The sequence below is a fragment of the Cyanistes caeruleus genome, chromosome 6, assembly GCF_971803275.1.
Source record: "Cyanistes caeruleus chromosome 6, bCyaCae1.hap1.1, whole genome shotgun sequence".
Taxonomy (NCBI): Eukaryota; Metazoa; Chordata; class Aves; order Passeriformes; family Paridae; genus Cyanistes; species Cyanistes caeruleus.
In genome coordinates, this window is record NC_141706.1 from 48382782 (window position 1) to 48399462 (window position 16681).

Sequence of the window (16681 nt, forward strand, 5' to 3'; positions counted from 1 at the left end):
AAGAAGTGGACAACACGTCTTTGCGTGGATTTTCTTTCCTTTATTTTATTTACAACCCCAAGATAAAAAGCACACTATGTATCTCTGGGTACAAGCTGCAAACACAGGTTCTTCCCAGCACATATTTATGTCTATAACAGGAATAGGAAATACTATAAGAAGAGGGTGTTATTGAGGGCAGGACTAGAATCACTACTTTTCCTTCAGAAAATAAGTTTATGTTCATTGCAAGAGAAACCTTTTACCAGTGATTCTACTATGCTTTGGGTTCTCATCTCACAAAGTAAGGGAGGAAGTTCCATCCACTAAGTTACTTGCAGCTGGATTAGCTGCAGACTTTGAAAATGTAATGTGCTTATGCTGTTCTGGGATTAATTAAATTACTTTATAGGAACTTTCAACAGTAATGGAAAATGTAGCCTAGTATACAAGTGATTAAAAATATTGCACTAAAAAAGGGTTCAGCCTGCTTCTGAAGTACACAACCTCCTTTCAGGTAGTTGTAGAGAGTGGTAAACTCTCACCTTAGCCTCCTTGTCTCCACGCTTAACGATTTCAGCTCACTCAGCCACTCTTTGTAGGACTTTTCAGACCCTTCACCAGCTTTGTTTCTGTTCTTGGGACATGTCCCAGCACTTCAGTGTCTTTCTTGCAGTGAGGGGCCTAAAACTGAGCACAGTGTGGCCTCACCAGCACAGGGAGACAATCACTGCCCTGGCCCCGCTGGCCACACTATTTCTGACACAGCCCAGGATGCCATTTGCCTTCTTGCCCACCTGGGCACACACTGGCTCATGTTCAGCAGCTGTTGGCCAGCATCCCTCAGGTCCTTTTCTCCTGGGCAGCTTTCCAGCCACTCTCCATCCTGTGGCACTGCCTCAGGTTGTTGTGAGCCAAGTGCAGGACCCAGAACTTGGCCTTGTTGAACCTCCTACTGTTTATCTTAGCCCATTGATCTAACCTGTCCAACAGCGTATGACTTCTTAGGATACTGCTACTGAGAAGATATGCAGAAGTCATGAAGTATTTACTAGCATTTGGACAACCTGATGACATGTATTTTTACCTGTCTGCTTCAGAGCTGTATACTGAAGAAAGGATGAGATACTAATAAAGCCTTACTGCTCTATATTTGTGGATTTGCAGAAAATTATGTATGTTTTAGTATTCCATAAATATGCAGAAAACTTTTGGTACGTGTGTTTAGACCGAAGACAGTAAACTATTCCTGCTCCTACTCAAATTATTGGATGACACTGCTGCTGAGTTTGTCAGTATGAGAATCTGGGTTTTGGTTGCAAAATCCCTTCAGAAAGTCTTTTTTCAGTTTAACTGACTTCTAGGATTAAATAAGTTTGGCTTTACATAAAAAAAAAGAAGCCTTAGCTGGGCTGACTACAAATATCAATCTTCAGTCTTTCAAAAAAAAAAAAAACCACATCAGATCTTTCTCCCTGGAGAAAGAGACCGTTTAGAGATGCATGGGAAGAATGCTTTCAGGCCAGTGATACTGGCTGGGCTGCTTAGCACTGGAAGCATCAAATACTCTTTGATTTGGAGGACTGTGAAAAGATAATAAGCTTATGGCAAACACCTGAAAAATTCTTTACTGCTGTAGCACTTTAGCCCTATGATTTCCTTAGCTCTCAGAGCTATAAATGTGCTTTCATTTCTGATGATAGTTTTTTAGCTCATTGCTATAAAGAAGCCGCACTAATTAACTCTTACACACAAACCCAAACAGAACAGCATGTGGGACTTTGCCAGTCATTCTCATATAGATATTCTTACTACGGATTGCTTTTTTATTTCTAAGCTTCAGATGTGCCCGTGGGCTTAAGAATTGAGAGAGCTTTCTACCAGTACAAACAGCTGGTGCAAGGGAAGTGATATAACTAATTTATATTCTTAGGCTCTTCTTATCTCTGTGTTTTGCATTGGACCAGCTAATTCAATACACTTCTCTTGCAGTTTAAATTAGTGTGGATAGCTGATGGGAATCACAGGAACAGATTTTTATTCTTAGTTGAGTGTAGAGAAGAGGGTTTGATTTGAAACTTAGTAATTAGTCCTGTTAATCTATAAGCTATTTGTTACTTGTGGTGTGCAGCATTCGTTTGGCTGGATGTCTGAAAAACACTGTGAAAGGTTAAAAGCATGCAAGAATTAACAGGTTGTTTTGGGAGCTAGTACAAGCAGGAAGAACCAGAGTTGTGTTGCAGTGGACAGAACTCAGACAACATGGGATTCAGTGTGTTAGTGAAGAGGGAAACTGTCAGCTTTAATGGAGCACGAGGACATGAAACTGTGTCAGGGAAGGTTTAGGTTGGATATTAGAAGAAGGTTCTTCACCCAGAGGGTGGTTGGGCACTGGAACAGGCTCCCCAGGGAAGTGGTCACAGCACCAACCTGACAGAGCTCGAGTGTTTATACAATGCTCTCGGGTGCCTGGTGAGACTCATCTTGGGGATGGTGCTGTGCAGGGCCACGAGTTGGACTTTGATAATCTTTGTGGGTCCCTTTCATCTCAGCATATTCTGTAATTCTATGTTTTTGTGACTAGAGCAGTAAAAGACATGGAAGTTCCAGATGTTAGCATGAACCTGGGTACAGTAGTACAGCCCCAGATCCTAATTTAGCATCCATCTTTCATATTGCTCTTTAGCACCACACACACAGAGCGAGAGAGAAATGTGCATTACCTTCAGTTTTTTAATTTTCCTTTAAAATGCAACTTGAACACAAAAAATAGTATAATAAAACTTTATCATTGAAGTCACTGAAAGAGGGGATTTTTGTATAATTGTTTCCCTGTTGATACATGGATTTTTTTCATTTGAAAACACTGGCTATCAGCTCAATCCTTCAAGCAAGAAATTTGTAAGCTTTGATAATACAGATGTTTATACTCCCTGTCCTTTGATCTGCTTTAAGTTTTTGAAAATAATAAAAAAAAAAGCTGCACTAGTTATGCTTTTTAGTCTTTGTTTTTCTGAGGAATAATTTGCTAAGTGTTCAGTAATAAAATGGCATCTTGTAGCTTCATGTGGAAGCATTTAAGATCCAATTTTCAAATTAGGACATTTAATTTTGACTATTAACAGCCAGAATTTTTTTAAAGACTGAAGAAGGTTTTCCCAGCCTCAACAGAAATTGCTGGACCCAGATTTTCTGTAGAACTCTAATTCTATTCAAGCACCTCTGTACTGACCAAATAAAAATTGCTTAGCACCCTTCAAATCCTCTTGTAAGGCTAACATCAAGATTTCCTTTGCAAAATCTTGTCATCTCTTTAAGTGTCTCTGGTTCCACTTGTGGTTCTCTTTTTGATCTTTCAGGCAGTAAAAGGCTTTTCCAGACCTTCATGCAATGAGTTAGGGGTTTATTGTCAAAGAGGGCATAAGTATTTTCTGGAGAGGCCTGACTTAGACTGCACAGTTGGCAGCCAGACCCATGCCTTGCAGTCTGTTTTGCATCAAAGAGAAGGCACTCAGTTCTAAAGTGCTGAAGGGGGATATTTCACTGCTCTGAAAAATCCAGCTGCAAGTCATGACAAATACTGATTAAAATTCAAAGCTTAAATGCCTCTTTGTGACACTCCTTAAGTACAATTAAACCAGAGGCTCAGAATCCTGGTGGGGAGTGATGTCCAGGGACACTAGCCTTGTAACCTTGCCAAACAAAAATCTCAACTGAGGTCTGAAAAGGCCTCATTTCTGTAAATTTTTTTCCTATTCCTAACCATTTTTTTCTGATCCACAAATGAATCCCCAAATTTTCCTATGCAGACCAACATTTTGCTTTCTGTACCCTGCATGTTTATTCCCTGAGATAAATAACCCTTACCAGGTTTCCTCTTCTATGGTTTGACCTCTTCCCTTCCTAACATGTTTTCCAAAGGGATGTAGGAGACAGGTCCAGTGTAGCCTCCCAGCATAGGCATGGTACATTCCAGCTGCAGCTGCACTGTGCTGTTAGTCAGTGCAACCTCATCACTTCTGAAGTAGAGCTCTTATGTAACTCCTCTCAGAGCTGGACACTTTTCAGTAATACATCTAAAACCAACCCAGGCTATTTCATTTTTGTGGTGTTTATACTTATTTAATATTTCCCTGAACTAACGCTGATCTATCAGTGACTTTAGAGATGCTATTGCTCCTCATGTTAGTAAGTACCAAAACATCCTACCTGTTTGTTACACAAAAGTACCCCTGGCCACATCTACAGGGAAGATATCCCCATTATTCCCAGAAATTCAATCTCAAGGTAGCTCCCACTGCAACTAATTGGTGGTAGCATGACTTTATGATGGCTTATGGAATGATCTTGCTGACATTCCTGATGGAAAGCTAAGTTGTATGTAGTGCTTACAGCCCGATTTTCCCACCTCCTGGAGAGATTCATCTTAGGCAGGGTCCTATGATGCTTTATATGCAATTTTGTTGTCTTTTAAAACACCAAACAAAACAGTTTGTTTGTCTGGGGTCCTGAGTTCCTTCTTGGAAGGACTCTGATATCTAGGTGATGGTCTTTATACAAGAAAAATGCAGACACATCATATGTGTCATTAAGGAATTCAGAGGAAGCTGAGGACCCCTCTAGGACATAGAGTATCTGGGATACAGTTTTAGGAAAGAACCAATTAGTAATATCTCCTTGAGCTTTTGATGCTTTTGTTGCATAGGAGAAAGTAGTCTCTGTCTTAATGCTAGCAGTGGCAGCATTTTCTGCCACTAGGCAGAAAAATAAATACCAGTGATTTCAGGTGTGCCTTGGAGAGTCAGGACAAAGGATGGAGTCTGGTGTTTTGAGTGGATTCAAATCAGTCGTAGTCAGGGTGAAAAATATATCCTAGAATAGCTTATAATTTCTCCTCACCCTTTTCCCCTTCTGACCTTCCCCAGAAATGCAGAGATCCTGCTGGAATGTGCTTTGCCCTTTCTGGAGAGGCATGGATGGTACACCCCTTGTCCGCCCCTTCCCTTCTGCCTGCCCGCCCCCCAAAACCTTGCTTGCTCTTCTGTTTTTCTACTTTCCCTAAATGCAACTTACTTTAAGCATGCATTATTATTAACATCCTACAGTAAAATTAAGCTATTATATAACCCATTTGTCGACCTCAGCCAATTTCTTCTATCTTTTTCTATGTCTATTTATGACGTACATCCAGACTGCACGTCTTTTTTTTTTTTTTCTCCATGTTTATTTTAAAAATAAGTGATTAAAAAAAAAAGATGTATTAAAAAAAAAAGCAACTCTCAAGGGTGGTGGGGTTTTTGGCCAACAATTGAAAACATATTTAAATGGGAGGGGGATGGAAGGAAAGAGAATACAATTATTTTTAAAAAAATTCAAATTATGAAAGTGTCCCTAGACTGCTTTGTCTGTTCCTTTCAATGTGTGCATTTGGTTTGTCCATCTTTGAAAGTGTGTGGAATAATTTTTTCTTTAACAATAAAATTTCAAAATCTAGCAATTGTTCTTATCTCCCTTCTTCCTGGGAACAAAGTTCTCTTTTTCATTTTTTGCTTTTTTTTTTAGTATATCTCTACATTGTTATATTTTGATGTATTTCTTTTCAATGGTTGAATTTCTATCTTAGATTTGGTTTGTTCCAATCGAATAATGAAAAAAAACAAACAAAACAAAAGAGTTATGAATTGTTTTCTGCAATTTTTTCCCTCTATTTCTGTCTTTAAATAAGGAACTACTTCACTGGCAGAATCCTACAGCTGTACTTTTGAGATTCTCCAGGGAATCTGAATATAAAAGCGGTCTAATTTGACAGTGGGGATGGGGTGTGCAAACACAATCTCTACATTTGAAACAGTACATTTGATGTACTCAAGAAATGATTGTCTGAAATTATTGAGGATACTGATGTCAATTTGATGGACTTCAGAAAAGATGATTCTTAGAACAAGAAGGCTGTGGGTAGCTACAGATGAAGTTGTTCTAACTCCAATGCATAAAACTAGTTTCCTTGTTTTTTTTGTTTTACTCTCTGGTTATTATTATTATTATTATTATTATTATTATTATTATTATTACTATTATTATTAGTTTATGTATTTTTACTGCTATTTTTAATAGGGAAAAGTCTTAACTGTTTTTATAATTTGAGAACCTTTAATGAAAATGTAAATATTAATATTATAATTATTAATTTTTTGTAACTTGCATGTTGAAGAAGTTGCAGCTTAGGGTTTGTGAGATTGTCAATGTTAGAGTTCTGTTCTTTCTTTTTGTTGATGGGCATGAATATGCTCATTTGTTTTTGTATATTGCCCATCCCTTCCTTACAGCCAGAAGCTCTAATGCTGCTAGATCACTCCGTACCGCCCTTACATGGACATGGCAACTGACTTACACATTCACTCCCATCATCTTCATCTCCTGTGTAGTACACTCATAGATTTTTACACTCCCACTCCATCCACCCTAAGCATTTTTTCTTCCCATAAGTTCCCCTTCACCACCCCTTTCTTTAGCATTGTTAAAATTTTATGTGCAGTCATCCATTCCTTAAAACACACACACACAAAAATTATAGAAAAAAAGAAAATGTTTAAAAAAATATATATCAAATTGACCAAAAAGGCAAAAAAAGCAACAAACTTTGCTTTTCAAAAAACATTATATGTGTAGATATGCAAACAAGCAAAAGTAAATTCAATAAATTGTACAGGATTTTTCAACTGCAATATGCTAACAACTTTACGTAAGATAAAAAAATACAACCAAAAACAGCAGAAAAAATAACAAGTTCAAATTTGTTAAGGTGCAAGATTTTTTTCTTTTCATGTTATGTGGTGTGGATGTATGTGTTGTTGCCTCCCTGTATCGCCCTTTGTTGTAAAACAAATATATTTAAAAAGAAATAATAAACATTTTGCTAAAAAAGTTTTTAAGAAACAACAGCAAAAAAAAGCAAGTTACAAGAATGTGGCAATGCTACTTGTCCAAGAGCATTCTTACACAACTTTCTTTTGTAAATTTTTCCTTTCATGCCAAAAAACATGCGGGCAATTTGTTGATGTAAGTTGACTGTTATGAAATCAATGTGGTATGCTTTCTAAATATTTTTATGTATTTTTGGTTACCTTTTTTTTAAGGAAATAATGTTTTTGATTTTCATAATTTTTTTCAGTTCTCTTAGGTTTTGATCTTTCTTTTGCTGATAAAGTGAATTACTTGTTCTGTTTTTCCTTTCTTTTACCTTGTTGCTGTGGAATTTTTATTTTCTAGTGTATGGTTTTGTTTTAGGAAAACATATATAAGTTTATTTATATTTTATTCGGTTTGTATTTGCCTTTATGTTACGTGCTCTTTGTATATTGTCAATTGCCATATTGTATTGTGCATATGACGGGGTGAAGGAGCCTGAGGCAGTTTTGGTTCTGTTCTTACTCAGTCCCCCTCTGGAAGCTTTCTTTCCCTTTCCCCACACGAATCACCAGTAGTGTTACTTCTTTTCATGCCACTTAAATTGTATTTAACCTGGTGGTGGAGCCTTCATATCAAGTCAAAATTTCTGGGACTTCTTCAGCATTTTGGTGGGGTTTTCCTACTGCAGCTCTACACCATTCTTACTTTATTCCCATGAAACAATTCTGTTTGTATCTAATTTTTTCATTGCTGATCATGTGCCTGATGTCCAGTCTAAATGATACTCTCAAGTGTACTCTTACCAGGTTAGTGCACTCACAATATTAGTGTCAGACTTGATAGCATCATCCAGAAACGATGCAGACAGATCCTGAACCTCTAAAATTTCCTTAATGCAAAAGAGATTTGCATTAGTTTCTCCAAAAAGCAGTGACTAAAAGTAAGAGAAATCTGTACTTCCCCATAAGTACATATGTTTTCACCATTTCTGCATAGTAATGCTGTGCTCAGCAGGTGTATTAGGTTCAACCATTAAGTCCCTGGGACAACTGACACTGAAAACACAACAAATGATTAGACTAAATAGGAAGATGCCATCAGGTATTCATAAAAGTTTAAAATAACAGTGAGAGATAGAAGAGGGCATGCCTCGTGGTTCAGAGAAGCTCAGTGCCTGGGCACCAAAATACTTGGTATCGCTCTAGAATTTTGCTTCTAGGCGTGATGTCAGGACCTCTCTGGAAGGTTTTGTTTCACTGAAACTCCACAAAGATGACCAATAATTTATTTTGTTAACAGCCCAGCATTAACTTAGGATTCATGACCTCTCAAACTCTGTACCCTCCTGCTGCTCATGAGCCATCTGTTGGGAAACACTGCATTTACTGATGCCTTTTAGTATAGCTGGAGGGAGGGGCTTAGGAAATGCTTTTCAACAAACTCCACCAGAAATCCAGTTTTATCAAATCACTTTGAGGACTATATAGACTCTGAAATGAAAAGGAAATATCTGAGATAAAGAGGTGCAGTATTCCTTTGTGGAAATCATGTTTTTCTCTCTACTACTGTCGATCAATTGCAATTAGTTCAGACTGCAAGAGCAGAAAATATTGAGAATGTTCATATACTAGGTTTTGTGTTAGCATCATCTTCTCTTTGAATCAGAGACTATATTCTGAATAATTTCCTCTTTTTATCCTCAGAGGACTCAAAGCAGAATTAACTAAATACCATTAGACTGAAATTTATTAACTCAGTCTTTTAATAAGGAATTACTGTGTTGATACAGAGGGGGAAAAGGTAAGGAATTATTTCTCTGGAAAGTATTTCATATTGAAAATGGAGTCAGACTTCAGAGGAGCATCAAAAGAATAGAATGAAAATTGCAAAGTTTGGATGCGGAATTTCAAGTACTTGCAGGAATGGATGAATTGTGAAGCCTTTATGGATCACATTTTAAAGCTCCTCAATTGTAGCTGGAAAAAGAGAGAGTCTATAAGGTGTGCTCCTTATCATCATCATGAGAAGATGAATTTCTCAGGCTTCCTTTTTGTGTGCCTTTTGTCCTGTATCAGTTTGATGCCTGAAACTCCACTGAAGTAGTTGTGGCTCTAAAGATGAAAACCAGCAGCTGCTACAGTTTTCCATGTTGTTTTATTTATCGTATTTTTTGGTGCCCTCTGCATTCCTGGCTTGCCCACACCATCCTCAACAGTTCATAAGGCTTCTATTAAATTTTAAACACTCTGTCTTTTCCAGTGGCAGAGGACTCCGACTGGAGCTCAGCTCCAGAGGTATGAATTATATATCTATAAATACACTCATAAAGCAAAAAGCAGGGCAGCTCCAAGGCTTAAGTAGACCTTTTATATCCCCAGTGCTCTTGGTAGTTTAAAGAAAAGCAAAACCCCATAAAAGTAGTATATGTGTTAGATTAAAAGGCCAATTTTTAATTAATATATGAACACTTTCTGGAATGAGAAGGCCAAGCAAATTGCTGGGCTGTTTGGTATAAGATTTCCCACCCCACAAACTTCAGTTCTCTCAGAGCTCCTTTCAGTTTGGTGTTAATTTATTTGGGGTTTGGGGTTTTTTTTCATCTACACTGTTGATGAACAAATAAGTTTTGCATATATGTCACTGCAGAGGGAAAAAAATTATCTGTTTCTCTTTTGTTTAGTTCTTTGGTGTTGTGTTGTCAAGAGGAGCTTTTTAAAAAATATATTCCTATTCGAGAAACATCTATTCCCTGCTTAGAGGAGAAAGCACAAAGCAGGTGAAAAATAAATCTGGAAAATCCTTGTGAAATCTTTGGATTGCAAAAGTAATCCTGAACTCACACCATAACAGTGAACACTTTTAACAGGTGCTTAACAGCCAAGAAGAAAAAAAAAGGGGAAAGAAATTATGAATACCAGGAAAGAGCCTATATCATTCACAAGCAGAATCTAAGTCTTACATGAATATTTGCTTGAAAGCCATGGCCCAAACTGGGTTGAAGCCTTGTTTTTTTATTGTTGTGGTTTTTTTTCCCCCCCATAGTACAGAGCAATTTGGAAATGGAACCTGTAAGATTTATTCAAGGCTGCAGAGCATTATTTTGTAATTGAAAAATGGGTAGACATTGTGAGGAGAAAACTTGACAAAAAATGACATAAAACTGCTCTCAAACATATTTCCCTACAAAATTGTCATGTAGGGTTTTTCAGGGGCTCCTCTGTAGCTTTTTCTTGAGGCCTAAATCTATAAAACATTTGCCTTCCACAGCAAACTGTTCAGGATCCGAATCCTCTGTAAGATATTCTTGGCAACCAAGTGGGTGCTTAGTTTTTTTAATCTTTCAGTGTTTGCTTTAAGCTGACATGGGGCCTGGGCAAGAGGCACCGCTACTCTGTCAGAGGAGACTGGCTCCAGGCAGCTTCCTGCTGCGATGAAAGCTTTGTAAAGCTTAGTCCTGACTCTGTCTTAGTGCCCTCCATCGAACAGACTTGTTGGCATTGAAAAGCTCCATTATTTTCTCCATCACTTATGTAAAACCCCACTTATCATAGCAAGTCTATCAACTTTACTTAATATTTCAAGACAGCTGTGATCGTTTTTATAGTTCCAGTAATCCTGATCATTGTCTCAAGTCCTCAATAGCAACAAAAACTATATAACTATGACCTGGTTTTAAATGCAGAGGTTACTGGGGAAAAAGGAAGGTCTTCATATTAAATGCAAGATAAGTCCGATTCCTTCCAGAAAAACTAATCATTAACGGGACCAAAATAACTTCTCTTTGGATAAAAACTACCCAAAATATTACTCCAATGGGTGGCAGATCAACTACATACCAATGCTGTAGGCTAGTATAATAGCATTTAGGAACAAAGGCACTTCAAGGCTCCAGATGAGCAATTAAAAGCTGATAAACTTTTTTTCCAGTTGAGTGTCACAGATGATGAATGAAAATCACAGATGAGTATTGCAACTGAACAGCAAAACACTGATCTTAAAAAAACTGTTTAAAGGAACACTATCTATTGCTGACTTTCTGGAACTTAAATTCCAGAATCATGCAATTTGATGCAATCCTCACTTAAATATTGTTATTTTTATTCATTTTTTTTTTTTACCAGGCTCACAGATGATCTTTCCCCTCAAGGCATACTTCAAGTTCATCCTGAGACCACCTGTTTGCATAGATTATAGATTCTCTACTCAAGCCATGGATAGGCCTTCTGGACACATACAAATCTTATTACATGCTCTAGTTTCCACATTGCTCAGAAAACAGCTCAGATGCAGGAGCACAAAATTCAGTGTAGCCATTTGGCAGACTACACTTGAGGCTTTTTTACCATAAATTTTTTGAAAGCATGTAGTGGAGGCATTGATACCTATTTCTTCATTCTCTCTGCAGTAACAAAAGAGATATATGAACATACTGAGGAAGCTCAGAAAACTAAACAACATGTACAAATTGGCCCTTTTTATCTTAACTTAAAATTAGCTTTGCATGAAAGTGTGCAAAGTACCACATTTCTAATTTTGGCATAATTTCTACCCTGGTGCCTCTGAGAGAATTCCAACTGTTTCAATTGATTAAACTGTGTCACCACTTAGTTTCCCATTAAGGAAAAGAATAAGCCATATTGCTATTTCAGCTATCCAGATATAATCAAACTGTTAAGTACCTTTTTTGGTATATTTCTATCTTCAATGTGTAATTTGTTCAAATACATTGTTCTCCAAATACATTTAGAAGGTATTTTGATTTTAGACCATATTCCTTATAGATGTTCAGTGGACATTACTGGCAGAATTCAATGGGAAACAAGTGCATGTAATATTTAGGGTAGATTTGAGAGAGTAGAATTTTTGACCCTGATGTATTCAGCATTGTAAAAATGCCAAACTGTTCATTAGCAGTTATTAATACATAACTAAAACCCAGAATTATTTATTTAGAAACTGTAATTCCTTTTGTATATCCTCCTGAAACAATGGTGAGTAGAAATCAAAATTTCATATGCATTAGGAATACTTCTTACTGAGTTGCACTCCTTTGAATAGATCTAGATTCTCCTGATGCCAGGTGAACAATTCACTTTATGTTTTAAGCTGCTTACTTAAATGTCTGGACAAAGAAAAATTACTCAAGGGAAAATTTTTACACAATCTTTCAAAAACAATATAGTTCAATCTAAAAAAATTTCTTGATGACTTGTATGTCAGTGGAAGACTACATAATCAGAACTAAAAGAATGAGATAAATTAATAAGATTCCACTTTTTTTTATTCTTTTTTTTTAATCCACAATATAAAACAGTGGAGTGTTAACTACGATAGACTCAAATGCAGAAGTGCAGTCATATTACAATAAAGAGATAACACAAGGCTATTACACTAAAAGTAACAATATTGCTGCTCAGTATCCAAACCACAGAAATGATGCACTGATTTTCTTGTTTCATTTGCAGCTTATATTGTTTTAAGGTACAAGTGTTACATCTATAGCTTTATTGTTCTGCTTGAAGAGGAGACCATAAGTCCACCTTGTTTTCAGCCCTCTGTAGGCAGGTAATCATCATGTTAGAAATCAGTAGTACTGATTGAAACTGTCTGCCTGTCAAGAAGTAACAGTAGGTGTGAAGACAACTTCTGCAGTGCAGCCCTGGGCTCAAGTGCTAACTTGGTTCATCAAAGTCCTTATTCAGTTTTTTGTCAATCACAATAAAATCTATCTTAATTTTTAATCAAATTATAGTAAATGAATATCCAGAAGAATGGAAGATGAAGATAGCATGGCACTAATAGCCCCAAAAGATGCAAGGAAAGGGACATTTCTAGTGTCAATCAGAATGCTAAAGATTAAAAAGAGATGCACATTGATGTACCTTCATGGACCCAGTAAGTACTTAGTTCTTTTTCCATCCCTCACTTTCATGAACCTTCCCACAATTTAAAAGCCAGACAATAATGAGGAAGAAATGCACGAATGGAAAGCGCCTTAAGGAGACAACTTACATACTGCTACAGAGGGTGAGCATATTAGAGTGGCAGAGAAGAAATACCACTGTTATTTTAAATGAAAATAATCAGAAGAGGAAAAACTGGCAAGATGAGCGGTGGAAAATATATCTAGGAGAACACTGGTCTATGGCAGTCTAAAGCAATTAATTTAAATAGTCTTCTAACCAAATGCTTGAAAAAGATCACTACCAAAAAATTGATGACTACAGAGTCACTTGAGAGTATCTCCAAAAATCAAAAAAATTGGGTCTGCAAAAATTCAGGGTATTTCACTGTACATACTTAGTATAGGTAGGAAACAGAACATGCGCTTTACCAATGTCCAAGCAGGGTGGGAGGGAACAATGAAAGGCTGATCCCTGACACCTTTTCATAATGCCCAGATCCTCTCTCACCCTTAAGTGAACTGAAAATGGTGCACTGTGTCATTGAAATGTACTAACCTTCTTTTTTTTCTCTTTTCCATCCCAGGAGGTGAATTAGTTATCCCTCTACTTGTAGAAGACCCTTTAGATATCCCTCCTATTGCTACTCGTGCACCTTTCATTACACTTCCCCCTACCTTTCGCCCCCTCCTCACCATTATTGAGACCACCAAAGATTCCCTGTCCATGACCTCTGAGGCGGGGTTACCTTGCTTGTCGGACCAAGGCAGCGATGGTTGTGATGATGATGGCTTGGTGATATCTGGGTATGGCTCAGGGGAAACCTTTGACTCTAACCTACCCCCTACTGATGATGAAGATTTTTACACCACCTTCTCCTTGGTAACAGATAAGAGTCTTTCCACTTCAATCTTCGAAGGTGGCTACAAAGCACACGCACCCAAGTGGGAATCCAAGGACTTTAGACCTAACAAAGTCTCCGAAACTGGTAGGACTACTACCACGTCTTTGTCCCCTGAGCTGATCCGCTCCACAGCTTCGTCCTCGACTGTGATGGTTCCCAAATTGCCAGCCGGCAAAATGAATAACCGTGAGCTCAAACCCCAGCCTGACATAGTCTTGCTTCCGTTGCCCACTGCCTATGAGCTAGACAGCACAAAGCTGAAGAGCCCGCTAATCACTTCCCCCATGTTCCGTAATGTGCCCACAGCAAACCCCACGGAGCCGGGAATCAGACGGGTTCCGGGGGCCTCAGAGGTGGTCCGTGAGTCGAGCAGCACAACGGGGATGGTCGTCGGCATTGTGGCTGCTGCCGCCCTCTGCATCCTCATCCTCCTGTATGCCATGTACAAGTACAGGAACAGGGACGAGGGGTCCTATCAGGTGGACGAGACGCGGAACTACATCAGCAACTCAGCCCAGAGCAACGGCACGCTCGTGAAGGAGAAGCAGCAGAGCTCAAAGAGCGGCCACAAGAAGCAGAAAAACAAGGACAAAGAGTATTATGTGTAAAAAAGAATAATTATTTATATATAAATATATAAATACTTAATGAGATTTAACTGAGATATCAGAACCATTGCAGCGAACGAGATTGGGAGATATCGTTTGTGGGAAAGAGTATTGGGAAAAAATTTCAGCAGTGACTGTTAATGTCTAAGTCATCACTTGGAGTCAGCAAACTTTGCCCTAATGTATTATAAAGCACACTTAGCGTTCTGGAGATGGCGCGCACAGCTCTGCTCTGTTAGTGAACTTGGACATCTCCAAATCTCCTCCTCCGCTGAACTTTCTGCAAAGGTAGAAGACTTCATGGCTTACTTGTTTCATATCTCCAAGTGAGTCTTTAACAATGTTCGTGATCCTTGACTGTATCAATAATTTTTCAGTTTACTTATTTAAAAAAAAAAAAAAAAAAAAGAAGGAAAAAAGAAAAAAAAGCAAACATTATTAAACAGCAAAGAAATATTGAACAAACTGATCTGGCCGTGTCCAGCATACACATAATTTTTCGAGATTGGAGGAGGGGAATAAATGATTTTGGAGATTGTTGGTTTTTTTTGTTTGATTCTGTTTTGTTTCTTGGGTTGCTTTTTGTTTGGTTTCTTTGGTTACTTTTGGGTGAGGGAGGGAAGAGTGGAGTGGAATGGTGTGGGGGGTGACCCAAGACATGACTCGAGAAGAAATCTCGGAAAATAATTCCATAATAAATAAAGAGAGACTATTACCATACAAGAACTCAAAGGCTACCCATGGTGTTTACTCTGCATATCCGGTTGTATTGTCTCTAGAATCCATCATCTTGTAGTAAGTTGTTTGCTAACAACACAGTGAAAGTGTCTGATGAGTGGTGCTGAAGGAAAATTGCCATGGAAAGCTGGATCTGGCCCCAGTATTTGCAATTGAACTGAAGAGCAGATGGGTTTGGGTCTGTTCTGTTCAGTTATTGGCTTTATTTGAGTATAGCACTCAGTATGCATTAGACAACCAAAGTATGGTTAATGGGATTCAGAGATTCAAAAAAGAATGCTTAGAAGTTATTAACTATTCTGAGCTGAATATACTGTGCAAAAATAAAGGAGCCTTCTTCTGGGTTCTGGTTCTGTGACATTGCAATGCATGCAAAAAATAATAAATCAGTTTAATAAAGCGATCAGAAAGACACCACTGGAGTCCAGCTTGTGACAAGACCAGTAAATGTCAGAAAAGCTAAATACTTGTAGAAGAATGCAAATTACATAGTTCTTTTTGACATATAACTGTTTTTCATATGTAATATTTTAATTTTGTAGCTTGACATTTCAGATCATCTCTGTCTTTCCATTTGCCCTATTCTCCCTTTTCCTTCTCTTTTGTATAAAAGAAAATAAGCTGCTGTGACACACAAAAAATAATAAAGAAAAATTAATTTAATAATATAATATATATATACACACAGATATATTTATCATGGTATGTTTGATGGGACGGCTGAAACAGAAGTTCTATTATGGTCTTAATGCAGAATGAGAATGTTCTTGGAGAACAGAGTAAAAAGAAACAGACAACAAAAGCAAACCTTAAAATGTGAAAGGAGCGTGTGTTTTAGCTTTGTCACAGTTACCTGTGTCAAAAAAAAAAAAAAAAAATCTGAAATTTTGTTTACATATTTTACTACTATTTTTTTGCTAGTATAATTTCTATATGGATACCCTGATGGTGTATATACTGTTTTATGGTTAAATTTGGAATGTCTTATGTTTTATTTAACTTATTTAATTTGATTATTTGGTTTCTACATTTTCCCAGTTATTGTGAAAAGGATTATCTTACTGTACAGAACCATAGTGAGGTGGTTTGACGGCCATGCCTATCATGTGCAAAAAAGTAGATGAGGGAGAGAGAGAGACAGAGAGGGAAACAACAAAAAACCAAGATGGGTTGAGAACCCTGGGATATCAGAAATGAAAAACTTTTGCTGTATGCGGATGAAAACTAATCAGCTGTTTAGGTTTAGAAATCTACTCTTGCTGGTGTTTATAAGTCGCATGAATATTTGACTTTGAAGAAGTTTCATCAGATACACACACGCACATGGGAACTTAAATTCAAAAGAACAGTCTTCTCAAACACTTAGAGAAGGCTCTTTCATGTTAACAAATATTTTCAGTGCGTGTATGTGTGCGTGTGTGTGGTGCGTGTGCGCGTGTGTGAGGTTGAGCTTTTTTCTTTTTTATTTTTTATACTAAAAAGAAAAAAAAAAAAGACAGGTTTTAAAAAGGTATGAAAGCACGATTTTAGATGACTTAACTGGCCGAAACTATATAAAAGTTGATTATATCTTGATGTCTGTAAAAGATTGCTGTTCTTGGAGTCTTGGAGTCTTGTGAAATGATTTCCTGCTTTCTTTC

At 37.5% G+C, this 16681-nt stretch overlaps 1 protein-coding gene across 8 annotated transcripts in view; it reads left to right on the plus strand.

The window, feature by feature from the left end:
- The window catches only part of NRXN3 (neurexin 3), a 972437-nt gene extending 957590 nt beyond the window's left edge, over positions 1–14847 (plus strand). For 4 of the 8 annotated variants that reach the window (XM_086893501.1, XM_086893502.1, XM_086893503.1 and 1 more), the window contains one exon: positions 14002–14395. In XM_086893501.1, coding sequence (XP_086749627.1) covers positions 14002–14303 — 302 coding nt within the window. In that variant the 3' untranslated portion in view covers positions 14304–14395. Of the gene's footprint in view, positions 1–13377 lie in introns of all 8 variants that reach the window. The other 4 variants (XM_086893497.1, XM_086893499.1, XM_086893498.1 and 1 more) reach the window with 3 other exon arrangements.
- The last annotated feature ends 1834 nt before the right edge of the window (positions 14848–16681 follow it).